The 27,609-nt window shown below is 43.6% G+C and overlaps 1 protein-coding gene across 10 annotated transcripts in view; it reads right to left on the bottom strand.

The window, feature by feature from the left end:
• Nucleotides 1–15,128: 15,128 nt before the first annotated feature.
• Nucleotides 15,129–27,609, bottom strand: part of COBL (cordon-bleu WH2 repeat protein) — a 210,294-nt gene continuing 197,813 nt past the window's right edge. For all 10 annotated transcript variants that reach the window (XM_049830389.1, XM_049830388.1, XM_049830391.1 and 7 more), the window contains 4 exons: nt 25,061–27,072; nt 24,317–24,436; nt 21,926–22,177; nt 15,129–16,450 (listed from right to left, as the gene is read on the bottom strand). In XM_049830389.1, the coding sequence (XP_049686346.1) occupies nt 16,433–16,450; nt 21,926–22,177; nt 24,317–24,436; nt 25,061–27,072 (2,402 nt within the window). In that variant the 3' untranslated portion in view covers nt 15,129–16,432. The remainder of the gene's footprint in view (nt 16,451–21,925; nt 22,178–24,316; nt 24,437–25,060; nt 27,073–27,609) is intronic.

Raw genomic sequence — 27,609 nt, 5'->3', positions numbered from 1 at the left:
ACACGGTTATCCAGCTCTTCCCTCATAAGGTCACATCTCCGAGGATCCACCTACGCTGAAAATTCGCGTCAGGTTGGGCAAACCCCTTTTTGGACCGTGTGCTCTCCCCAGAGCCACGGGACCGCCAGGGCATCCCGCGGTGCTGGCCCAGGCTGAGCCACTGCGGAGGTGGGCACTGAGGCACTTGGGAGCAACCTGCGCTGATCGGTGGGACTGTGGGGCGACACAGGTTACCTCGGTCTTCCTGCTCCTGACGCAATTCCTTGTTGGGTACTAGAAGGAAAGGACCCCAGCTACGGCGCTGCTCCCTCCGCCTGGGACGAGCTCCTGCTTTAGCTTAGCCACTGTCGTACGAAGAATTGATGGAGGACGTTAGAGAAGTTCAGGCCAGGACAGGAAGGCTGCAAAGGCTGACTCAGCAGGGACTGCCTTTACTCCAGAAGAGGAGGATTTGTCCGCAACCAGAAATTAAGATGTCGTCTCTATCTGATACGGCAATCACCTCTGCAAACGCTCTATGGAGCCATATTCCTCTACAAATAGACTTCAATCCTATTAATGCAACTATGAGAAGTTTTTCCAATATTCAGTGCAAGACAGAACCTGTATAGCGTAGAGGGTGACAGCACCGAGCCTTTTCCCGTCTAAGAAAATACCCAGAAACCTAAAAGAAATGCTGTACAATGTGAGCAAGCCTGACCTTTTTCCAGACAGCAGCAACAAATTATCAAGCTGGGAAAAAAAAGTGAAGCAGTCTTTCTAAGAAGAAAAGTGAGCTCTGGTAACTGAGTAATTTAATGTCCTTTAATGTCTCCAGCCAAGCTTCATATCACTTGGAGCAGTAAGGAAAAAAAAGAAAAGAAAAAAAAATGAAACCACCTTTAATTCCCATGAGAAGGTCACAGAGTTTATCCTGTGCAAAGGCTTACAGCCTGATGCAGGGGCTACAAAAACCAGCAGGGAGCATTTCCTTGGAAAATGATACATCTTTTCCCCTTCTGTCAGGATTTTTCTTCTTTAATCAGATAAAACCACTTATTATATTCAGTATACTTAGAAAAGAGAGAGAGCTATAAGATTGCGCCTTCTATTCAACTCCTTTAAGGCCTTAAAGAGAACCATTACAAAATATCCAGTCTACCTGCCCGACCGCTTCTCTCATCTCATAAAAGATAGGAAAGCTGTTTATGTATTTTAACTTTAGCTCAGAAATTGATGTTCTCTCTCTCTTTTTCTTCTTCCAGTTCAGACTTTCAGGTGTGCTTCTTGCTGTCTTACTTGATGTGAACACTGAGGACGTGCGGAAAGCCAACCACCTATGCCCTGTATGAGGACAGCCTGTGGAGTACCACTACCACTAGCAAAGCAATCACGCAGGTGAACCCAAAGGCGCCCAGCTCTTTGTTTATACACACTGAACTCCCAGAAGTTGAGAGAGGAGCTTTCTTAAAAAATGTGTGACCTTGACTCTTCAGCAAACGGTAGAGAAATCTCCCAATCCACTTCATCAGTCCTCTCAGCAGGCATGAACAAGGCTATCATAAAACTACCTTACAGGTCAAAAAACCTAAGCAAACCTTTTAGGACTTCTTCATGCACTTTTAGAATAATAATGGCGGCAAAAAACCCATCTTGAGCTGAAGTTTCTATCACAGAGACATCAAAGCTTTTAAGCCTGGACTATTGTAATACAAGATGATGCTAAAAATTGCTCCAAAACGACAGCGTGTTAAGCAGGCAGGTCCTTACCTGTAAGGCTGAGCAGACTACAGAGCCCATTTCTACCACAGTAGCTACCAGCTATTCTGCTGCGCAAATATGCTCTTCAGCGACACGGCTACAAGCGAGCTCAGATCTCGGTGTAAGGGAGAAAACAGCCCTTCGGTCCTGCCGCAGCAGCTGCCTGCCATAGGGATAAGGTTCGAACTTGCAGAGGAGAGGCAGGGCCACACCTGGGAGCTCACTGTGGTTGAAGAAGTCAACGAAACTCAATGTTTAGCCCTTTTTTCAACTTGCAAGTTTTGCAGCATTTCTCCAACGTTTCCAAAGGGTAGAAGAGATATAAACTGCCCATGAACACACGTCGACTAGGCTTAAAAAAGGGAAGGAAGGACTGAAACAGCCTTTCAGCTGCTACTAAGGCTCCAAACCTTAGTGCTGGAAAAGCGATGATCTGTGAATGGGATAACAGTAAGCGTGGCTTGCAGCAGCAGAGTGAAAAGACCCTTTCCAGCTCTACACCCCTACATTTTGCTTTAGGAAGTTCACAAGCTAATGACAAACACATAGGCAAGGCCTGGCAAAAGGGAATGACAGCTGACAAACCATCCATATGCAGCTGGAGCAAAATGCCAGCGGCGTCACTGACAAACTTTCCTCTACGATCCGAGGGCAAGATTAACACTCTCAGGAGAGAGTCACCGAGTGCGCTTACGGTTGTTCCTTCACGAACCCCCAGCTACTGGGACTGTGCTTAGACGAGACCAAGTGTGAGCAGCTCCTTGCCGTGCTCCTTTCGCCGCCTCCTGTCAAATGATGCCTTAGGACGATGACTACTCCAGAAACCAGCTCAGATCCCAGCTGGCTCTAGGACTGCGTGTGTAAAAAGGGCTTAAGCTTAAGGCTGCGGGACAGCGAGAGCCGCTCTCGGGCCGCCCCGAAAGACCCCCCCCACGCTCCGGGAGGCCGGCACGCTGCACCCGGCTGCCTTGGAAAGGCGGCTGCCTGACCTTGCTCTGTTTGTGGCTCCTCCTTCCCTCTGTAAGATTTGCTTGAGCATCCGAAAAATCCCTCTAGGAAGCCTGAGCCATCCGGGACCGACCCGCCGCCTCTGGGAGGAAGAAAGCTGGGCTCATTCGGTTGTTTTCCAGAAGGAGCCAGGGTTATCCTGGCAGCCAAGCCGGTTGCTTGCCAGGAAGAGCAGGGGAAGCTAGGGAGGGAGTTTCTAAGGAAATCCTAAGTCTTTGGCTTAAAACATGTGGTGCAAGACCCCGGGATGAAGTTGGGCTGGGAGTCGAGGCCTGAAGACAAGAAAATATTTATTGATGCATGAGCAGGATTTGCAGAGGAGAGAGGGGAGCTTGGGAGGGGTGAGGCACAGAGACGCGACACACCACAATTTTTCAGACACGGCTGATGCTTCTGCGTGAGCCTGGGGGCTCTGGGGACAGCAGGGTTTCAGCTGACACAGGGCCGGGTGCATGTTCTGGAGATTTTCAAATGAGGCTTTAATAGGTCTGTCTCTCTTATCAGCGCCTCTAAGAGCTCAGGGTTCAGATAAGCACTGCAGAGGATGCATATTTAAACAAATGCAGAGAGGACTCTTATTTTTTCATCCATCACTTCACAGGTTTACTTTTTAACATCCTCGGGAGGTATGACTCCTGCTTGTGTGTGTGCGTGACTGCGTAACATCTTCCCCATTCCATCTGGGTTGTGATTAATTTAGATGTAAGGCAGTCAATACAACTCATTCAATTTCTAGATACGTCATGTACAAAGAGTTGTTCAGGAACATGTCTGTCAGCCTATCTTCTTTCAGCAGCTTAGAGAAGAGAGAAAAAGCAGTAGGAAAGAATATGCGGTGTTTTGTATAGTCATAATTCTTCACTTTGTCCTCTGTGGGCATTTTTTTCTTAGGCCCGCTAGTTTATCTTGAACCCGTGGACTCGAAAAAACATATCATTAAAGGATTTTTGTTTCTTTTTTGCTTTCAGCAATAAAAAGGTAATTGGAGGGGGAAACAACCTATTCCTCTCATGAATAATCTTCAGCGTGGGCCAGTGACTGCTCTGTGGTCAGCGGTCTGTTGACCACCGTGGTCTGGCTGTGCTGGCTGTGAGGAGACATGAAATTCTGAAAATCTCTGACCTCTTCCCCAAGCAGTGATGCCACGAGCCCCATCCCAGCTGCCAAGGTCTGCTCTTGCCTCCAGCATCACAGCTGGAAACGGGGCTGCCTGCGAGACGGTGGGAGCAAAGGACGTCGTGCCACGGCCCAGCGCTGCACCAGCAGGTGCCTGGAGCCGCTTGGCAGGGTGGAAGGGACAAGCAACGTGCCCAGAAGACCACAACTAGCCCAAACTGGACTATTACCGAATGAACTTACGTGGGTTCAAGCTGTCTTGCGGTTGCAGTCGGTAGACCTCCACCGCAGCACGGTTAGCTCCTCTTAAAGGTCCTCTCTTTGTGATCTCTCTTCTTCCCGAAGGCTCCTGTAAGGGGCATCGCAGAAGAGGGAGAGCAGCTTTGGGCATCTCAGAAGACTTAAGTAGCTGGGCAAAATTTACTGTGGGTGTAACTCGGGGGCAAGGCATGACACTTCTGGTAGTGTTACCCATTCTCCATGCTCTATTCATGCACTTCTGCAGCTAGTCTGTGCCTAAACTGTCACTGCTGAGGGTGGTCCTGGTATTGCCCACATTCTTGTGGTCCAGTGTTAACGTTTTTATCCATTTTTAATCTCATACAAGGCCATGTGGGCTTTGGAAACCTTTTCTGTAAACTAGCTTTAGAGTTCAGTTGTCCGGGCCTATCTGGATTTATAGGTGACCTCCTTTTTTTGGCCAAATTTTTATATAAAGATGACATGAGAATATATTGTACTTTGCCTGCCAAATTTTTGTCTCACTCTTTTTTGGGTTGTGATCGAGGTCCCGCTCCTGCTTGTGTTAAAGCCAGTAAGAGTTGCAGCATTTACTTAGATACTCCTGTGCCCAGTGCCTTTATAGGAGCCCTTGCTGAGATATTCTGGCAGTAAAGACAACTCTGCACCTTTAACCAACAAAGTGTCTCACGAACATTACCCACACCACCTTTACGAATCAGGAACCCACCATAAATATCGGCAGTTTCACATCCAGGGAAGCTAGCATAGATGGGTTAAGTGAATTGCCGCCTCATTGTAATAGCGATATGTTCAGGAGGATCACAACTGCTGCCCAAGACCTGGATACCCTTTCAGCAAAACACACTGAAACCCAGGAAAGGGCCAACAGAGGAGCTGAGGGCTCATTACGGCGGGACGCTGTACCACAGGGGAGCTGCACCTCGCCGTGGTCTGAAACCACTGATTTACAGCTCCCTCGCAAATCTCCAGCAAGCCTTTACCCTCTACGGGTCACCTATCTCCTCTTCAACATGAACCAGTTACATTTGTTCTGCTGATAAAGTCTTTATCTTCTTTCTTTCTTTGACCACGTTGGCCACCCTGACCTTGCAAAAATGAGATGAAATACCACACAGGGACCTAATGATTTAAATATGAGACTGCACATTTCATCTTGAAATTCAGATGATCTTATTAAAGTGTGGAGGGAAAGCAGACAGAAGTACAGCCTTTTGTGTTTGGTTGGGTACATGTATTATTTATGATGTAGAACGAATGAATGATTGCCTTGAATTTTGATATGTGAGGCAAATGAAGAAACGTTACCTCTTTATATACAATGCTACAGGAAAGTGGTTTCTTCAAGCCTCTGATGTGGGAAAAGCTGGATTACGACACATTTCGTATGTTTAAGCTGCAGCTGAAAGGTAAATAGGCAGCGCTGATTTAACAACGAGGACCTACAGTCACCTGTGGGGCAAATTCCATTATATTTAACAGCACAGTACCAGAGCTATGTTTGCCCAGTATTTGCTGATTAAAACTTCATCTAACTGCAATGTGGTTACTGGCAGAGCGGTGACCTTCACCCTGCAACTTGGCTTCAAGGGCCACAATGCTCTGCAGCTGAATAATAGACCCATGTCTGCAGAAGAATTCAGTCATAAAAATCAAGCCACTGCTCTGACTTTGTGATTTTCTCATAAAGGCCATCAGGGCAGCAAGTGAATTAATCTCTTTTTCAGATTACCAAAACGACCTCTAAATTATTAAAGGCAAAGAGAGGAAAAGTGAATTTGTATATACTGGCAAAGGACTTGGGTCACCAACTTGCACACTCTATCAATAACAGCATAAGTAACCACACTGTCAGCAGGTATTTAAAAATCATTTCCACCCCATTCTTCAAGTCACCTTTCTTAGCACCTAAATGGAGAGGCTGACTCCCCGTTCCCCAGGACCGCGACTGTTCTCCAACCACGGCCTATGCACCGTCCTCTCGTTTGCAAGTTACGTCCACCGACCCGCCGAGTGCTGCCCGTCTTCCTTGCATGTTTATGTAGAGCACATAGAAAAGGGTAGAGCACCCACACAGATAGACTCGCACATACGTACTCCCGTGGTACGAGTTTAAATATAACTAGAGTTTGCAAGGCATTTTAAGGTGAAAAGCTTCGCATAACTGCTGACTACCCTTCAAGTTGCATTTCTCCTTTTTTCGCTCAGCATATACTGTCTGTAAGTGATGACGACCGAATAGGCTATTCTCTCACAGGATAATGGCTTTCTGCTTCTACATTGTGCTAAGGTGAATTGGAGATACCCACGTGTGAGCAAGGGGCAGATGCTCATTTCCAAAGCAGGGAGACAATTGGTGACATCCTTCTGCAACCAAGGCTTTATTCTCCCATGAAACGAACCCGGGCAGACATTGTAATGGTAACTCTTCCTGTTGTAATGTGCTACAAAAAAATTGACTCTCATTTTATCTGTCCGCTGCCTCTAGATACCAGCAAAACCATTGCCAGTCAATGCCAGATACGTGGACTGTTTTACTGGCCAACAAAAGTAAACAAATGCACCCCTCCTCCTCCTCCACCAGGTTTTGGGTTTTGATAGCCTGATCCAGTGGAGTAACTAATACGTGAATAATCTCATTGACTTTCTGCAGCTTTTTGGCACGGTGAGGCACTGGTCACCGTGAGGGCTCTTCTACACAGGAGGTGTACCACTGTGAAGGCCAGGCTGCACACAAAATTGGAACTACACTGGTATAGTAAAAATGGTATAATTTCCCTGGGCTAGAAACAGTTATACCAGTATAAAGATGCTTATTTATGCCGAAATTTCTATTTCCATACAAGCAGGCGAGTAAGCTGTACTGGTATAAAGCACCCTTGTGCCAGCACAACAGCGTCCCCAACTAGCGGTTATATTGGTTTATCTTATTCAGCAAAAAATATCACACCTCTAATGGAAATAGCTGCACCAGCACAAAACCTATGAGTTGACCAGGCCTGAGCAAAAACTTTAGACAGGCTCCTTTTTTTCCCCCTCAACGCTATGATAACCATCTTCATAAGTAATCCGGCTGGATATTTTTTGAGCACTGGCTTGGACCACCTTTCCGCGCTCAGTGGCAAATGTGGGTCAAACACTCGGCCGCCTGACAGGCAGGGAGGCTTCCCGGCGTGACGACAGTGCTCGCAGGGAACGCTGTACTTTAATCCTTCTTATTCTGTTTCTTTTCCCTTTTAAGCAGCAGTTAATGCCCTGCGTGGAGATCCCTGCGAGCAGGGACGGGGGCCGAGCGAGGAGCCGCAGCACAGCCGGGGGGGACGAGGTGGGAGAGGACACTCGCCCCCACGACCCACGGACAGACGCAGGAGCTTCAGACATCGGGCAGAACGAACCGGGCGGCAGAAGCTGTTCCCTGGAAAACAGAAAGATGCAACCCCCATCACGCCGGAGAGCGGTCTCATGATTTTGCGGGTCTGACTCATGGTTCTCCATCTCCGATAATTCTGCCTCACACACTTAAAAATAAAATCTGCTCCTAGGCACAGGTCAGGTAGCGCTGGGATGTGCTTCTTACGAAACCAGGTTCACGCCTTCCATTTGGTATTTCACTGGCAGACTCCAGTGCTGGACTGGTTTGCTGCTGTGGAGAATAACATTACCTGCTCTTGGGAGAAACCTCCCCTGGAAAGTTAACCTGTTTTTTCTAACGCCACCTTTGATTATTGGTGACAATTCCCTGTCCCGGGCATATGAAGCAAATGCACATTTTTCCCGTTTTTGGCAACGGTGGAAAACTTTCTTCCGGTTAAAGGAAAAGGCACGCGAAGGGACCTGGTTGAAATCAGTTTTGAAATCTCATTCACATTGCACCCTCAGTAATGTAACATGAGATCCGCATCCCGAGAAAAACAAGAAATCCTCACCTTTTGTACCCGGGTTTGGGAACATGCAGCACGTTATTACCCTGGGTTGGGCTCTGTGCGGTCTGTTAGCGCCAGGAAAAACACTCTGGAAGTGAGGTACTGCATCTTGCCGGAGACCACACAAACCTAAGAACAGCTCTTCTGAGTCAATGAAAAAAAACAAAAAAAAAAAAAAAAAAAAGAAAAAGGTGTGTGTGTCAGGGGGGGGAAGTACAGGCTGTCCCCCAGCCCTTTCTTTGCTTGTGCAATTACTGCGCTCACCAACTTTTGACTTGTTTTAGAATCGGGATTAAAATCCCCAGTCTTTCCACCGCGAAAAGAAGGGCGAGTTGTGAGCCTGTGCTGATGTAAGGCTTTTCCTTGAGAACAGGACTTCTCCTGTGCCGGGTCACTTGTTGGGAATTTTATTAGCCTGAAATAGTCTCCTTTGCCTCCCAAGCGCAGCATGTAACACAAGATCTACTCTTCGCAGATCGTGCCCAATGATTTAGAACGTGCAAATGATTTAAACCGATCCGTGCTCCCTCCACCCGGAGCTGCCTGCCTGGGCTGCCGTCCTGTGTTTATACAGGGGCTAATAGAAAGGTCCTTGTTAAAGCGCTCGGGTGCTGTTGAAGCGGCAATATCAGGGGCTTTTTCTTCTCGGCGATATCAGGAGCTTTTTCCTCTCGGGTCTTCCCCTGGGGCTAGCGGGCAGCACAGCTACAGGTGGGCGGGAAGCCATAAGGGAGATCGAGGCTATTTAACGATCAGGGAACTTCTACCGTGCAGAAAATCTGTTTTAAATTTAGCAGCTGGATTCCAACTGCCTCTTGGATCATGTGTTTGTTGGAGATGTGTCTAGTTACAGACACAAGTACCTAGGAATATTATCCAGTATTTCCTACTTTATGCATTTGGGAGAACAAATACAAACAGAAGGGTACATTAAGGTGTCTGGCACGAAAGCCAGCTGAACAGCCGCTTTCCCTGCCTCTCTGAAGCTTGAGCCATACCATGAGCGGGTGAGTTTTCTTCTTATTTGACCCGTACTTACTGTATTTAGTATATAGGCCAGGAAGCTGCACGACTCGGAGAAGAGGGCCGAAGTATGACACAGGAGTCCCGAGCTCCAGTTCTGCCTCCGCCACTAACATCTTGGGTGACCTCAGGCAAGTCACCCGACCGCTTTGCTCCCGTGCTCCTCTCCTTCTGACTTTTCTAGTTTGTAAAGGTCTGTGGGGCAGGGACAGTCACTCACGTTGTGTTTGCACAGTACCAAACACAGCAGGGCTCAGGAGCTCAATTAAGGCTTGTATTTACAAATATAAGTAAATAGTAACATAAATAGAAGACATTCTGCCTGCTTAGCATACCGCTGCTGTGAAGGATTAACCCGTTCCAGAAGTCCAATGTCTTCTTGACCGCTTTGATGCCAGGACAAGATGAATAAAACATGCTACTCATTACTTTTAAAAAGCATTTGCATAAAATATATTGCTATATTTTACTACATTTTCCTGTTATGCAAGCCCACCTTTATGTGGTAAGATTTATTGCAAGCTAAGATTTATTGACTTATTTCAGCATGGAAATGACTATTAAGATTGACCTGTCAGCAGTTTTTAATTTAATTGCTCTTTGATCCTTCAGCCTTGAACATATTTGCATTTTCAACTAAGCATCTCTTGGCAACACTTGTAGAATACGGCAGAAGCAGTAGCCGAGATGCAGAGTCTTAAGGAAACCTGTGAGTTTCTCCTTTTCTGGACGCGTCCTGGTGTTGAATTACCGCAGCTTTTCAATCTCACTTTATCGTTACAAGCATGCTTTTGGGTGGCAATAATACTGCTCTTTGTTTTCATTCCCTAACCTTCTAATCCCGCTCTGAGCATAGAAGAGGTAGAATCTCAGAGGAACAATTTCCAACCCAAAGCCCAAACAAGACGTATCTAAATCCGTCCATATTCCGTGTTCCCTGCCCACATCAGTGCACAGGCTCCATCCACAGGGTAGGGGGTCACTCTGCATGGAAATGGGTCTTAGCTTGCTCCTTAATATAAAGCAAAAGTCTGCGAGGATGGATGACTGCCACGGCGTTTATATGGAAAAACATTACGCAGCATCCTTCTCTGTGGAGAAAACCAGCACTAATATGCAGCCTAGTGCAAAACCGACTATTTGGAAAACAGGTAGGATGATCAGGACTGTAAATGAGAATGAGAAGGGGAACGGCCCTCTCCTGGAATGAAAGACCTGCTCCGATTCCCGGGTTGAACCTGGAAAAATTCTCTCTAATGACAGATGCATAGGATAAAACTAGCAAGCTTTAACTTGTATAACTGGGCTTAGAAGAACACTTTGTACTAACACTGGCCCTAGCAGCAGTAAAGCGGTGATTTTACATAACACGGGATTGTTGCTAAATTATTCATCAACACATAAAAATACAGCTCTTTGCACTTCTGCAGTACTGGCCATCTGCAAATTGCCTCCGACAGTTCCTTGCATAAGCTGGGAAGTTCGGAACGTTAGCAGCGAGGCTAACGAACGTGGGGACAGGCACTGCGCAGGCAGCCAAACCGCTGCTCCGCGCTCAGCGTCGGCTCGTCAGGGAACGCGCCGGGTACACGCACCGCCGCGGCCGACGGAAGGACGGGGGCTGGATTTTACCAGCAAAGGGTCTGCAGCGGGGATAGTCCGGTCCGGTCTGGAGCACGTTAACCGACCACGTAGCTGTACTGCAGTCTCGGGGTCTCTTTGGTGACTGCCAAAATCCAGACGTACCAGCGGATTTGGTGGACCTCCTGCTCACCGAGGCGCCTCCTGTACGTCGTTTGCACTGCTGGGTGTTGCTGGGGAAGGGAGGGCTGCCGCTCTTTGGGTTACACGTGCCTCACTCCTAGGTTTTGTCCGAGGGCAGACGCATCCATTTCCCTCTCCCTTTACCATCACCTCTGTTTCAGGAGCTGAAACGGCACGGGCCACTGAGATCTGGGGACCGTAGCGGCGCACAGGCTGAGTCACGAATCACTCTCCACCGTAACTGCCGTCCATTCACCTGCGGAGCCTTTGCTCATCGCCGTAGTGGGAGCACCTCGGTTTGCCATCTCGAGTACTGGCTAAATCAAACCACGTTTCGGTTTATTGCAAGGCAACAACAACAACAAAAAAAGTGACGCAACCCATCAGTGGTGCCACCCAAACCAGAACCCTCAAGTCATGACCCACTTCCCTGTGCCAAGCACGACAAGGGACAGATCCCAGCGCTTCTGACAGAAACTCCTCTGTTGAACGCATGAAACGAGACAAAGGAAACCCACGCATATTTGCACTGTGTTTGCTTTGTTCCTATCGCAGTAAACACAGGTTAGGATGTAGAAGACAATGATGTTCCACAGTCTTGTTCTTTCAATAAGGTTTCCTTTTTTCAACTCCTGAATTGCCAACTGGACAGTGGTGTTTGTGTATGAATAATGTCCTCTTTCAGTCTGATGTTCAACTGCAACACCACTATGCTTTGTTCAGGGGGAAACCTTTAGGGCTTCGAGCACAATAATGACCTCAGAAAAGAGACATGGCATGTACATGCTTTTATCAGTCTATAGACAAAAAACTACAGAAGAAAAAAAAGCAAAAGGAAAAGAAATTGGCTGAAGACAGCGTTATCTGGAGCTGGATCTGACATGGCTTCCAGCACTGGACTGTGTATAGCTGTTGTGACTGCATCAAAACTTAGACCCTGACTTTCTGAAAGTTCCTATTTTACAGGACAAAAAAAGCTACTTTTAAAAATGGAAAAGGATCCCGTGGTAAAGATGCATTTTTAATGATTCCTGAATTCCTGAAACGATGAAGTGTGCGTGCGGTCCCGTACATACCAAGTGAGTGATGGGAGGGAACAGACAGTGGAAGTGAGCTTGTTCTTAAACTCCTTAAGTGTGAAAAACACAATATTCCTGTTAAGTAGTGCTATTTTATCTCCCTTTTTAAAGAGTCTTCAATATTGCAACACATCAGAAAACTGTTTAAACAAGAACCAAAAAATCCTCAAATTGGTAGACAAACACAGGAGAGTGACTTTTGTATCTGGTGCATCATCATGTAGCCTGTTAGTACTTAACCAAATTTAACAAATATTTCATAATATTTAGTAACGATGACGAAAAAAAGAAGTACCTTTTTGCTCTTAGAAAGGTTCATCCATCTTAGCATACTTTGATGAACAACCCTGGGAATTCCAACAGCATGGAAACTTTCTCCAGTCAAATGAAGACATCAGCAATGAATCAAACTACACACCCTACTCAGCAAAAAAACCCAAACAAACCAGCAGCAGATCAGAACAATGTTGCACCAAATCCAGGTGAAAATTACTGAAAAATCAGGAATGTCTTTGTTTCATTTTATCTTTAAAAAATGAACTCTGTCATTGCAAAGGTCATTTTCTGCAAGTGAGGAAATGCAACCATTATGGCAGCTACAGCTATAGCAGGGGTATAGCATATTTTACTGTGTGTGCTCGACAGCAACAAATGGAGTAAGAATAGGAATAGTCTCATAAATCTTAACAGGTCTCAGAGGCAAAGCACATGGGCACACATAATGCACATGTAACTCAACAGAGGATTAGAGATAAGTAGAGAAACAGTACACAAATATTCTAAATGTGTAAAAGTTGCTAATTAACTGTTGTAGAAGACAACTACTTTTCCCATTGCACCAACGAAGAACCAATTTATGAACATTTCATTCAAACTGACTCAAATCAAGATGTGTGCAGATCTTCGCATTTAAATTAAACCACGTGCTTAATGCTAAGCAGCACAGAACTGCTTCTTTCTTTTCTGGAGAGGTTAGAGGAAAAACATCGCACACTGTCTCAGGGTGGCATTTTCCATAATTTCAGAAATGCATCTCTCATTCTCTTCCTTTTTCCTACACACTTACGAAGTGCCAATTTTTGGCTGTGGTAATGTAGCATAATTTATGTGCAAATCACTTGTATGAGCTGGGGAAGCGGAATCCTGCCACGTTCAGAACTCTGTAGATTGATGTGCATGTCGAAAGGTCTTTGGGTCCAACACTTTGCAGGACCAACATTAGCAGGCTGTCTGTAGAAGAAAAAAAGAATCTGTAATGAAGTTCCATAAGTCAAATAGCTCATGCAGACAGCCAGTATTATTTAAAATTAAATATCTAATCAGAGCGATTTAATGCTGGCTTTATGGTTGAGTAATACTCTGAGCTCAGTAAAAAAAAGTTAATAAAAACATGTAAAAAAGGGGAGACCTACAAATTTTATTTGAGACAGGAGACTAGATTACTCTAAGCCCTGAACATTGATTTATACCTGTACAAGGCATAAAGGTACCAAATCCAAATTCTCCATTCAATTTCCCTGGTGATACCATTTTTCACCTCATTTCAACATCTTGCTCAAAAAGGCAAGACACAGGGCCAGGAGAATTGGGCATGTATCAGACTCTTCCCTCTGGCTGAACTGAGGTAAGAGTACGTGGGGAAAATCTAGACTGAGAGATACGCCGGGGAGAAGAGGAGCTCACTGTCCTTCTTTCAGTCCTTCAAAAAGAAACCAGCCCGCGGACTGTCCAGCTACAAGCGTTACAAAAGACACGTCAGGGACTAACCTGGGTGACACGTATACCTCTAGACGTAGGCTGTGTCTGCACTAGCAAACAGCGTGGACCGATATGAGCAGCTATACAGATGAAAATACTCGGTGCTGAGGACACGACGTCTTCACCAGACACATTTTGGGGTTTTTCTTTCAACTCGGGATGAGCTCCAGCCTGGTTCCACGGATTGGACGCCAACTTGTGCTGGAGCGCATCTCCTGAATTAATTTCATCCAGTAAGAACCCAGTTTCCGAGCTGTGAAGCAGGGTAAAAGAAGGGATGAGGGGGTGAAGAGCTTCAAACGTGCTTACCTGATAGACACCAAAATGCTGACGCATGATTACTTCCCAAATGAAGACTACTAAAAGCATTCATAGGAAGTTATTATATGGAAGGGTCATACCTATAATCAGACTTCATTATAAATGGATTTATAGTAAAATTTCCATCCACCTAGGGTTAAATTAAGCTGCTACCAGGAATTCAGCAGCACCTGGATGACAATATAAGAGCATACACAACTCCCATTAACAAGAGAAGGGAACGAATACCCAGTCTAGCTTCCTACTGTAGACAGCTGAACTGCCTCTCCATTTTTAGCTAAAGCTGTGACTGAGCCAGCAGGATTTTTCGTAATTTTTTTGCTGTTGCAGTGAAGGTGACATCTCATCTTGCAGCTGTTCTTACAGTTTTTTACCCATGCGAATTCAATACTCAGAAGTTTATCCGTGAATAACTCTTCTGTAAACTTTAGTTCTATACAGTGTCAAGCACCCAGAACCAGAACCTTTGCACTGCAAAGCCTGGAAGATCTGATTAACTCAAAATCCAGTTTTGGATCCCTTACACTGAAAAGTAAGTGCCCATACAACTAACTTACTACACTAAAGGAGCCTTAGTAAGAAGAGGCTACAGACCCAGGGCCTTCAGGCAACACTAAGAACAAGAAGGAGACCTGCACTGAATTTTGTCTTACAGCACCTAACGAAGGAAGCTGTATTTGCTGCTGGTGGGATTATCTGCAGCATTCAAGCTTAGGAGTGACGAAATCCTTTCCTGTGATAGCATTTTTAACATGTTACTATTTCTGACCTAAAGCACACTGAGAAGACTTTTAAGGCAAAAGCAGGCTAATCAGTCAACAAAGGTAATCTTATTTATCCTAGGGAGTGACAAGAGCACCTTAATGCTGAATATATTAGCTTCCCTAATGAGGAAATGGATCATTATCAGTACTCCATTATTATCGAAATGTATATAACTCTGACATCTTGATTCTAGTTGGTGATTTCTGCTGTGTTCCTAGATTATTAGTTGTGAGCTCTTTCCTGGCTTGAGACATTTTACATTAGACCTGAGACATCAAACACAGTATACTGGTTTGGTTAAGTCCATCTCTAGTTCTAAGTTCTTTCTGTAAATAGAAAACGTTTGGCAAAAAGAGTCTTTTGAGCCATGTCAGGTTTTGATTTTGCTTTTATTTGTGGCACTAACAGACATCAGTATTTTACAATACATAATATATAGTCACATTAAATGCAAATGGCTAAATATTCTCGTGCTTTCAACATTACATAGCTATACATTTTAAATTTCAGCTCCAAAAAAAAAAAGAATCTGCCACCACTCTGGTCTGTGATTATAAAAATGTAAATGTACAAACTTCCTCTTCTTCAGTCTCATTACAATATAGGAAATGTGAAACAGCATTTTCATTTGTCCTTTTTAAGTTAATCAATTTAATGAAATATTTTCAAAATATGTACAACAATAACTACCAAAGTAGTTAACATTTGAAAAAGATGCTGTTATAAATACCTGTGAGACAACATACAACAGCCACACGAATTGGAAACAAAGGGCCAACTTATGCGTGACCTGAACAAGAGATGACAAAAGTCCTGGTTACTGATACAAACCAGCTTCGCTTCATTTTGCAGTGCAGAAATTAATTTGAAATCTTGGACCTCTATGAAGTACTCTGAATCTTATTTATAACCTTCACAGTCTGCTGCAAATAGAGATCCTTTAAGGTGTTTCTGTATTTTTAAAATGCCATGAATAGTTACTAGGGTTCAGTATATCTCTGCATATTAGCATTCTATACGTCATATCCCCTAAGTAACTCTTCAATAGACACTGTCTCACATTCATTATTGATTGCCTGCTTTCTCAGAGCTCCACCAGAGATATAAAGTCCATCTAATTTTAAAAACCAATGACTCCAGCATATGGAATTTAGGTTCTTCATAATGTACCATAACTTTTTTCTTGTGATTGTTTTTTATGGATCTTTATTCTGGTTTTCACCCTAATCGCTTACAGCCCTTTTTCAAATCAAATAAGCAGCAAGTAAATAGTTTGAAATAGTTACATATTTTTAACAACTTGAAATGAGTATTACTTTTCAGATAGCTAGCAAAGTCTTTTAATTTTGCCCATAAACACAATTAAGTATTAACACAGGACTGCACAGTGTTTATGTTCTTATTAACCTGCCAACAAGAATAGTTTATTGGCAACCTTAAATATTCAGAGGCAAAACACAATTCCTTGGCACAGAAGCTTTACAGCAGAGCAACATATTTTCCCCTTAGAACCATTATACAGGAACACACAGAAAATTAACTACAACTTATTTTGGCTTGCAGACAAGAGAATCAACTAAACTTCTTGATGTTTTCTGCCACTTCAGACCTTGAATGATGATTGCGGGTGCATATGGGGTTAGATTTTCCAATTAACTGTTCTTTAGACATGATTCAAACGAGCAGAGGGACCTATAACAAAGGAAAGCACATGATCATTCAAGATATTTTTAAACCTCCAACTGTTGACATTGTTAACCAAACATTCTCCTGTGGGGCTGTTTTCAAGCCTGGTCTCTTCATCAGCTCCTTGAGACTACTTAAAGCCTACCTGCTTTCTTCTGGCTGTATCAGTCGGTCTACTGAAAGGTGTTATCCTTCCCTAAAAACCCCACACCTCGTACATCCTTAGGTATTACAGTTGCAATTACATGATTACTGGAACATAGGTGATGTATTTTTCTGTGAACTTCCTTCATTTTGTGGAACGAAGAGAAACCCAGGCTGCGAATATGCAATATTTGACTGTCAAAATCTGTTCGGTATCAGTTAGCTGTCACTGGTCATAAAAATCAATTGATGAGTACTTTGCTTTCTGATTGAATGAAGGAAACTCCCAAAGGCTTTGATTCAGGAAAATACTTAAACAAATGCATATCTTCCTTGCTAGTCCTCAGGACATCTAAGCATATGCTTTATTTTGAATACATATGCTAGGGTGCTCTTCCAAAATCAAAGTTACTGAGCTTTGAGTCTATCAGAGAGATATACGTTAAGGTCACCACAAAAGCTAAACAGGAATAATGTATTTGATCGAGTCTAAATCTCCCATTTTGGCCTTAAGTGTTCATGGCAGAAGCTTTACCCTTGAGGGAAAAAAATAGGTCCCAGTATAAATTATTAGCAAGGTGAAGAGTTCAAATTAAATTTTATCTTTCAATTCAAACAGAGTAACAGCATGCAAACGACTGCCTCTCACTGTGCATGGGAACTAGAATCACTTTATAGGCTCATTTGACTACCGGTATATCAAGATTGGCCAACCTTTTAGTGGGGCCTCCTGCCCCATTTCCAGCATACCAAAGCCAACATCAACTGTGGCTTCGAGTTTGTAATCTGTCATTGCATCCACACACATTGATGATATGAAACAGTATTTCTTCATTCACAATTATGTATCTCTGATTATGTGAGAAGAATAGTCCACAGCTTGACATAAAGGTATGGAACTAGGCCATGCTTCCTGGAAGATACTCAATGTGCCATAATTCAGATCGATGCATCACTTGTTGGCAACCAACTTCAGATTATCCCAGCGTATACCAGGGACTCATTGTAATGGCTGCAGTAATTACCTTACCTGGCTCCTTTACCAACAGGATGATACACTGCGCGTATCGAGAGTTCATGTGACTAAATGTCAATGCCGAACACTGGCATGAATGCTTGTGGATACTGTGACGGAGCCAAATTAATTTTCAAAATTGCAGCACGCAAACAGAAAAGGCTGCTTAGAAGCAGCTCCAATCTTTGTTGGAAAATGTGCAATCTGTAGAATCTCTCTTGCACGTACCATTAAAAAGTGGTCCACAGCAATCAGTTTACCACGAGCAAAAGCCTGTTCTTCAGACATATGACTTGCCTCGTGCAGGCACATTCCCCTGCAATATTTCTAGCAAATCCCTGGGTACAACTCTATCTAAAATGAGTAGGTGGCATATAAGCAAAGGCAACTTTTACAGCTTCTCTTTGTTGGGTAAGATTTTTAATCCTGCATGGGCTTGTGCTGCAACTATACCTACAGCTAGATACCTAACGGTTATTTGCATGCGTAGTTATGTTTATTTCCACAGATAATCATGGTAAATCCCAAGGCAAGTTACACAGACACACGCGATGATATACAGTATTTCAGAAATCTAGCTAGGTTGTTCTGCATGTTCTGAGATAGAAAGTTAAAAACTAGACATAAAAGATCTTAAGTATGTGAAATTGTGACAAAAGTCACTTGGTACAATTTAAGGAAAACACTCGTTCACTTTTAATACCAGAAGCTCAAACGGTACAGCTCTGTGACCAGAGTTTTGCTCACCAGAATTAGCCAAAATTTGGTCTCAGATCAGCTGTTTATTTCCTAGATCAACTGGCCCCCCTTTGCGCAGGAGGCAGACCGCGTGGCCGGGAAGCAGGCTCCTCACTAGCGAGACACATCCATTTCTCAAGACAACGAACCACCAAAGGCACTAGGTCAGCCACCCCGGCTGGTGGCTTTATTGATGCCGTCTCCCTGACTTGCTGCTAGACTTTGAAGGCGTTAAGCACCTGCCAGCTTCCTCAACAGACCATTTGGAAAACTGAAGAAAAAGGTTACTTCCTGCACATTGTCGGGTCTTTTCCAGTTTGGTAGGTTCATCCTTTTCCAGTTACAGGTCTGCGTCTCCGTTCCCTTTGGGTAGGATCTGTGGGGTAACCACTTTCTGGCAGGTCTCTGAACTGAACTGCACTGCGCTGGGGATGAACCATTTTACTGAGCAAGCCCAACTGGGCTTGGCACCCACAAGAATTTTCCTTTGGGAGTCTGTGGACAGCAACAGTGTGCAATAAAACAGAAGCTGTTTCTTCAAAACAAAGTATGATTTATTTACCAAAGCAGGCACGGTACTCCAAGAAATGGATTAAAGAACAGCCAGGAGACCTATGTGCATACTGTCTTACCTATACTTGGCATTTCCCTCAGCTACCTGTTTTTGCTCTGGTTTGTTTTGGCCGACCCAATTTACAGCCGATGTCGTGCAGACCCTGACTCTCAGCAAGGCAAGGTCAGGCTGCAGCAACTTCTCTCCTCCCTTCCTGCCCAGTGGATCTTTTAACCTTAAAGTTCATGACTTCAGCAAACAGCTGTGTAATCAGGGGTGGAGTGGAGGAGTTGCCTTTTCACAGATATTAATAGAGCTCAAATGTTTGTTGGGATGCTTCTTATCTAGGCAATTGGTTGCTTTTTACTTTTGGTTCCCAACAGCCCTGTTTGATCTACTTCCATTGCAAATAACCTCTCATAAATAAGCACAAACTGAGTCATAAATAGCTAAGCAATGCAGATTCTTCCCAGTTCCCCACAATACTAGCTAAATAAATGACCTCACCATCAGAAGCCCTTGTCGCAGAAAACTTTGAGAAGACAATGGAAGAGAAACAGATGCAATTACTGAACTGAACTACCTACTCTGTTCTCTAGCTGCTGCCACCAAAATCTTCTAGAGAGCAAAGCCAAAAATGGCTCTGTGCTCACCTCTCCAAATCACAACATCATAGATCTTTGACAGAGGAGGCAAAACAAAGAAAAAAGTTTGCTTCAGCCCTGGCACAAAACCACCTGCCAGCCACTGTCTACAAAAAACTCAGTGTTCCTTGGAGACACGTTCTTCAGCTGTAAAAGAAAAAGACCCTGATACGCAGCTATCATGTATGCTCTCTCCTCTACAGGTTCAACTTTTGCTGCCACAAGCTGTCCAACCGCAGGGAAGGATCAGAATTTGACTTTCATTTAATGCAGCAAGCTAGAAGAGGTATTAATATGCACTGGATAGAGTCTTTGAGAAACCTGACAACATTTTTACTTTCATCAGTTATCAAGGGCATGAGATCTCAGATGTCAAAGTGATACAGTGTCTTTGGCACATACAAGACTTAGCTTGCATATCCAATACCTGCAAGGACAGCACAGTAATAAGAAAATCATACTCTGTCTTGGACAAAACACTGCTCTCTTTTATTTTCATAAAGGACCTATATAATGAGAGATGTACTCTTCAGTCATTTCAGTGTCAAAACTACCAAAAATTACCCCCTCTTGAAAATGAAAGAAGGAAGACCGGCACAGCATTTAGCAGAATGCAGCAGTATATCCCGCTTACTTTCATGGCCTCCACTTGCTATCCAACTGTTTTGAAATAAATCTCCAAGGATATGATAAAGACTTGTTTTAATGAGTAGAGCTATGGGTCCCCTTGGAGACTTCTGCAAGCGTAATGTAGTTGGAAGAAAAAGGAATTTGGAAAGATCTAGAAAACAACTGCATGAAGTATTCTTGAACGTCCAAATCCCGTTTTTCTCTGTAAATTGGTGAAGTGGGGAAATAATGGCCTGATATGGAGTGTTATTTCTTCATAATTTGTAGTCTTAGAATCATAGAATACCTCAAGTTGGAGGGGACCCATAAGGATCATCGAGTCCAACTCCCTGCTCCTTGCAGGACTACCTAAAACTAAACCATAGGACTAAGAGAGTCGTCCAGATGCTCCTTGAATTCTGACAGGCTTGGTGCCTTGTCTACTTCCCAGGGGAGCCTGTTCCAGTGACCGACCACCCTTTCAGTGAAGAACCTTTTCCTAACGTCCCATCTGAACTTCCCCTGACACAGCTTCATTCCGTTTCCTTGTGTCCTGTCACTGGTGACCAGCGACAGGAGATCAGCATCTCCCCCTGCGCTGCCCCCCTTGAGGAAGGTGTGGACTGGGATGAGGTCACCCCACAGCCTTCTCTTCTCCAAGCTGAACAAACCAAGTCACCTCAGCCACTCCTCATAACAGTATGCATAATACATATGTAATTTTTCACAAGCAAAATAACTGCACATCCAGATTTCTGTTTGCATGCTGGTGTAAAGTTCACTGAAACACGGATTTGTTTGTGCCATTTGTAAGATTCTGTGGAATTTCTGGTTTATCAGAAACGAGATTTTTTTTGGCTATTTTTTAATGCTAAAATTTGATTGTATTTTTTGAATTATTTTAAAGGAGACAAGTAAGCAAGGTTAAAGCCTATTTACACATTTATGGTTGGCATCGGCTAAATCATGTGTTGGGAAAACTACATCTGCTTTTGTACGTTCCCTAAAGTCCTTGGATCAAAGTCTGCTCTTGGATACTGCAGTGTGATATTGGGATGACTCCACTAAGGCCAATTGATCTGCTTCTCTTTACCAAGAAATGCAGTATAACTCGAGGTTGGGAAGAACAATTTTTGATCAAAGAGATAAGTGAAGTTACTCCAAAAATCACACACGGGCAACTGAGCATTTAGCCATCTGGGAGCTGACTGACCCACAGCCGGCCACAGAAGCGAAACACACATCATCCAGTTAATGAAGTTCAGGTAGACATTAAAATGACCCCACAGTTTTACTGACGGCTCTCAGCACGTGCGACCAAGGTGTAAGTCCTGGGAATCAAGGTCTAGGACACACTACTGAAATTAGGAGAGAATACTTATTTCTAAATTTGCTTCAGGGTCTCCTATCTGATCTTTCTTAAGTTCACCTTGTCTAAAGGACATTCGGTATTATCTCAGATTCACAAGAATGAAAGGGGCATGAAAATGCTTTCTGAAATGATATTCATGCTCTTGATGTTCTCTTTAAAAAAAAAGTATTGACTATTCATACACTACATATATGCACAGGTGTGTTTTAGTCTTAATAATATGTTTTGATAGCTGTTCAAAGGTTTGAAATACATTCCTGATCTTTGATTCACTTAGAGAAAAGAGTGCATGTACCTTCTTCTGGTGGAAGAAAGAAATGTGTGGCTGGAGCAGCTTATAAATGGCTCTCAAAGCCCAGCAAGCATAGGTTGTTTCATCCACGATAAAATATAAAAGTACACTTACCTTTTTCAACTTTGCTGCTCCGGCACCAGAGCGAATGGCCTCCATTAGGGCTTGCCTTGCCTCCCCAGGGTTACCTGTAGACGTGGCAGAGAATTTCGGAGCTGCTGCTGCCAGCTGAGTGGGAGGTGGTGGTGGCGGCTGGGCAGGGGCGGGTGGGATACAAAGCCGCTCTTCCTGAGGGTCTGCTGCCTTCTGCAAGGACAGCTCTGCGTTCCTAAAACTCTGCAGCTCTTCAGAGGCCATGGAGGAGATCTGCTCGTGATGCAGTTGAAAGAAGGTGATTAATATCAAGCATGACTAAACAGTAATTATTTGACATTTGATGCACTTTCAGTACCCCGATTTCACTTTGCTTGAATGATGTAAAACACATAGAACTTTTGTTTGCTCATGGGGTTGAACATCTGTTACTACTCACTCACATCACTCAGCTGGGCTGATTACCAGAATAAAGGATTTGGCATTGACTCTGTCTCAGAAACGAAATCTTCATGTACTGCAAGCTCCAGCATCCTGTAACTCTTCTTGGCACATAAGGTAAGAGAAAGAGTTGGACTTGATATTCATTTGGAAATGACCACAAGGGTTTTGGAATCAGGAAGATATATTAAGGCTGCAGTAGCCACCCAGGAATCTCGTTACTTTTTGCAGTCTGGGCTGCACAGAAATAATCTCAGATGACAGGAAGGCTCTTCTAGATCTGAGCTCTCAGACATGGCTTCATTGAAAAAAAAGTCATTAAACCTCAAGTTTTCAGCCATACTAAAATAAAGTAAAATAAAATAGGACCAGAGAGAACTATGTGAAAGGACTGAGAACAAAATCAATTGATTGCTCTTCCAAGTGTGTTTCTGTGAAATTTCTGCAACCAAAATTTCTGCACGAATTACCAGCTTGGAAACTCACCCTACTTTAAATGAATGCAGGGAGAGGAGGCAACCTTTCAGACTAAGCCAGCTGTTCTGTCAACTGTCTCAACAAGTATTTTTGCTGTTTACAACATCACTAGTAATAATCATGATAAATTGTTAGCAATTACAATGATTTAGCGATTATTAGGAAATTCAGTGTCATGTGCCAAATGTGAGGTTTTCAAGCAGATGCATTAGCATTCCTTTCCGAGAGAAACTGAGGCACAAAACTTCCCTAGTGAAAAATGAAAGGATTCATCGCTCATCAAATAATCCACATTCAGAGAGCTCCTGTATTCTACTCCTTCACTGTACACAAACACAAACATATATGGGAATAATGCCATGTCAGATAAAACACGAACGCTTGAGATAACAGGAAAGGGACAGCCCTTTCATCACAGCACACCTGTATCTTGCCCCGTACACATACAAACAAGGTGCTTTAACTAGCACAGGTGACATGGTATGAAAAAGCAGCGTATGGTTTCTAGGCAACTTCCTTCAAAATGATGGCAAAAGGTTCTCTGCTGCAGGAAAGTAATCCAAAAAGTCTCTGTGATAATACACCACCACTTCATTGTCAGAGCCTCTTTTCACAAATTTACATTTATTCCCAAGGAATGCAGAATGCACTGAAGCATGTGTGAAGATGGCTGCTGCCTAGCACAGCCTGCTCTCAAGCTCAGAGGAAGCTGTACCCTACTTGCAGCAAGGGCAGTAAGATATTTGAAGGACAAAGTAATTCCCTGACACAGACAAGAGATTCTTTCTATCTAATGCCAGCTATCTGGGTATGTGCTAATGGCCTGAGTCACTGCACGAGGGAAATGGGAACCTACTTGCCAAATACACATCCTTGGCTGGATTAGTGAACCGAGTGAAAACTAAGGCTAGAACAATGCAGGTTTTGGCTATTAGGAATAAGAGATGCTTTAAAGATTAGGTAAATCTTTCAGACAGAAGGAATCATCCTGCTGTGGTGAAAGCTGATGTTCCCTCAACACCAGTTACTTGCATACAACTTACATGCACCAGCTCATGTTAACAGATAAACAGCATGCACAAAGAAGCCTTAGTGTCTTTTCAGGTAACTGGGATTTAATGCATATGGTAGGTAATGCAAATATATTAATCTAACTGCACGCTCCTAAAGTACAAAAAAATCCCACCTAAATGTGAAAATGATGAACACTTGATGTCTTCTATACACACTCCCTGTAATTCGTTTGGATTTCTATGTGCTACTTCCTCAGCTAAAAGCACACCGTTTGAAAGTGTTACGTTTTTACAGCAGAGGATAGGATCGGACCCGCTCTCTATCTGCGTAAGTCAGATCAGGTCTTGCGTCACACTATTCCCCCCTTAACTTTCCTCTTTGCGGCACAACATTTAGTTTGTGGCATATCTGGGTTTATTCAAAACACCCAGTAGGAGCAGCCTGCACTTAAAAAGATCGCTTACCGTCTTGATTTCTTACCTTTTTCAGCTTTGAGGTGCCACTGTGGCCTCTAATTGCTGCTAGCAGGGCTGAGCGCTGATTCTCTGGCTCAACATATGAGGGTTTCCTGTGGCTGCCATTTAGTGCACTGTCTGAAACCTAGAACATGAAAAGAATAAATTGTCATTAGATATTTACTTAGAGATAGTTTGGAAACACTATTAAAAGTATTTTTGGCACTTGTACCAGAATGCAAGCTATGGAGACTAATCACTCTGTCTTCTTTTGGGCCTGCTTTTACAACCCTTACTCACACTGAACGAGGAGGATATGTCTAGATAGTAATGCTGTACTCACAGATGCAGTCTCGTATCCTCTGAGCATGAAGTCAGGGGCAAACTAGTATCGCCTAGTAATATAAAATGCAGTTTTCTTTCATTGCAGGTATTTACACGTTTTCTCCACCCTGTGCATTTCTGTTTTTACATAAAACACTGAAATGCAGGTTCGGCTCTTAGGCTAACCTTAATTACCCCTCTTTTATGCTGTATCTCTGTACCCTCTGCCTCTTCTAGCTAGTGCAGCAGCAATGGTGTTGCGTAACATACGGGATGTGCAGAATAAGCAGTGGGTTGTTCTGTATTTTGCCATTATAAATTTTTCAAATGCCTTGTGTACTCCAGCTCACCAGCAATGGTACCAGTTAGAATACCTCTGGTGTCTTGACAGCGTGAATACAGGGCTCTGCAGTCTGAACAGGCTAAAAAAAAGTCTCCACTTTACCTTTCTGAGTTTCTCCTTTCCCCCTCCTGTTTGAATGGCTTCCATTAGGGCACTGTGCAGCGACGTGTCCTTTGGAATTGGTTTCTGGATGACGGGTTTGAACTTCTTCTTTGGTCCGAAGATATTGGTCTGCACATTAACATCCAGTTCACTGGTAGCATTAGTATCTGAATCATCAGGTTTCTCCTCCTGTTCTGACTGTGCGTTTGCTGCTGCACCATTTAGCTCGGGTGAATCTTTAAGTGAACTAACTTGTACACTGTTAGCAGGAGGCCATTTAGTGACTCGCAACGATGAGCCGAAAGAGGACGGGACTCCTTGGAAGTCCGGAGACTTGAGAGACGAGGCCGAATTAGCGTGGGTCAAAGTCTCACATTTCTGGTCAAACAACACACACGTGCTTTTCTCTGCTATACTTTGTTTGCCGTTTAAACCATGATCATCTTCTGCACTGTTGTTATCCTTTGAAGAGGATTTAGTAAGTAGGACACTGGCATTCTTTTTATAGAAGCTCAGAGGAGTTGCTTGATTTGGTGCCCTGATGTTAACTACTTTGTTTTCCACGCCAGAATTATCACCAGGTGTAAACCTGTGGGATGCTTTTTGACTGCAAGTAAAAATGCTTGAAAGCGTTTCTCTGTTTTCTGCGGATTCTGTTTCCACAGGGCTATATTTGGCCACAATAATGCATCTTTTTGGTGAAACTTCTGCTTCAGTTTTAACCTCTCCTGCCCCTTGCTTATTTTCATCTTTCTCATGATATTCTGTACAGTCAGAATTAAAGGTAGTGGCATTGATGTGCCTTGCAATGGCAGAGGCAACGTACTGACTTGAAGTTCTCCTATGTGGCTTTACAAATGGAAGCTCCAGCTTGTCCTTAGTAATGGCTGGGGCCACTAATGATGTTACCTGAGACTGCATAACTGGAACAGGTGGTTTGGTCCTTTCGTTCTCAGACTGTCTTTCAGCTACCTGGGTAGTAACAGTTTGTGGTGCTACAGGTTTTGGAGTTGCAAGACAGACAGGTTTGTGTTCATGTTTTATAGTAAAGGGCTTAGAGTTTGTGGTGACTCCTGACTTTTTAGGAAGATACTCAGCAGAGTCATCGCTTTGCTTTTCCATAGAACTCGACCTCCAGAATGCCTTCACTTTCCCGAGATGAATTTCCTCACTTTCATCAGTAGAGGTACCTGGTATGTGCTTACTGACACCAGTGTTTGGGCCTATAAGGTTGCCTAGTTCATCTATCTTAATGGCACCAGTGGAGAGTGAAACTCCTCTATCAAAGTGTTTGACTTCAGGTTTGGGAGGGACAACTTTAAAGGTCGTCAAGCCCATCTTAGGTTCGTAGTTTGCTCCTGAATTCTGGGCACGATGACACCATGTGGGTGTCGATGGGATTTCTTCTACTTCAGTTTTTTTTGCTGGTGGCCATTTGATTTCTAATTCTGATTTACTTTTTTTCAGAGATCTTTCCCTGTTACTACATTCGTTAAACGGATTTATCTTCTCTTTTGCTGTACTGATTTCAGCTGCGACCTTGGAGTGAGACAGAGTCAGCTTAGATTTACATTCCTCAGGCTTCGCAACATGTTTTGGGGGGGGTTCCAGTCTTAAGTTCTTTTCATTTCTTTTTTCGAAGGAGGATGTGAGAGATTCAAACATATCTCTCCTCTGTTCCACAGGCAAGTGACTGAATTCATTTTCAGATGGTTGCTGATGTATTAGGTCCTTGGATATGCATATAGCTCCACTATCTGTGTGTCTCTTATCAAAGGAACCTGCATTGTTGTTTTTATTTTTAAAGTTTCCTGTACTAACAGAGTCAGCTGAGATACTTGTCTCTGTCTCTTGATCTCCAGCTGAGTTAGAGGTGCTAACTTCTGGAGCATCATCTATGACTGTTACTGGAACAGAAATGGTAAGATCTTGGACAGCCTCAACTTTTCTTATATGTGGGCTCAACGCTTCATTGATGTACTCGGAGTCAGGGTTACTTATACCATCCAGTGCTGCAAAATACACATACAATATTACATACAGGCAGTATTTAGGCAGTATGACTTTAAATTATACAAACAGCCAGTACAAGCTTAAGCGGATCAGATATTTTAGTTACACTAAAACTAACAGGAATATATTTATGCCTGTATTACAAAAAAGGAGAGATCTGGGTCCTTTTTATTGTCTGGTTGCTGATTAGGATCAGCCAAATATTCCTGCAGTCCTCCTGCTTCAGCCAGTGGGAAACATACAAATGCAGCTGAAAGCAGAATTTAATCTATTGTTCATACCTTATCTTTGACTAACTTCTCTCAGTGATAAACATTTCACCACATGACTCCAAAGGAGAAACATTTCTGAGAAACAGCGAGCAACTCCAAATTATGTTTCCCAGACCTAGTTAGTAATAACAGCCCAGCTGAAGGATTTCCTTGAGCAAGCAAACAAAGAAACAGTACTTGTATTTTTTCTCCATTCTTCTCACCCTTCATTACCAGTGACTCCAGAAGCCTCACTGTGCAAGAAGCTTAACTCTCCTCTCAAAT

The sequence above is a fragment of the Accipiter gentilis genome, chromosome 27, assembly GCF_929443795.1.
Source record: "Accipiter gentilis chromosome 27, bAccGen1.1, whole genome shotgun sequence".
NCBI lineage: Eukaryota > Metazoa > Chordata > Aves > Accipitriformes > Accipitridae > Astur > Astur gentilis.
Note: the sequence above shows the minus strand (reverse complement) of the source record. Positions and strands in the feature narration are given on the sequence as shown.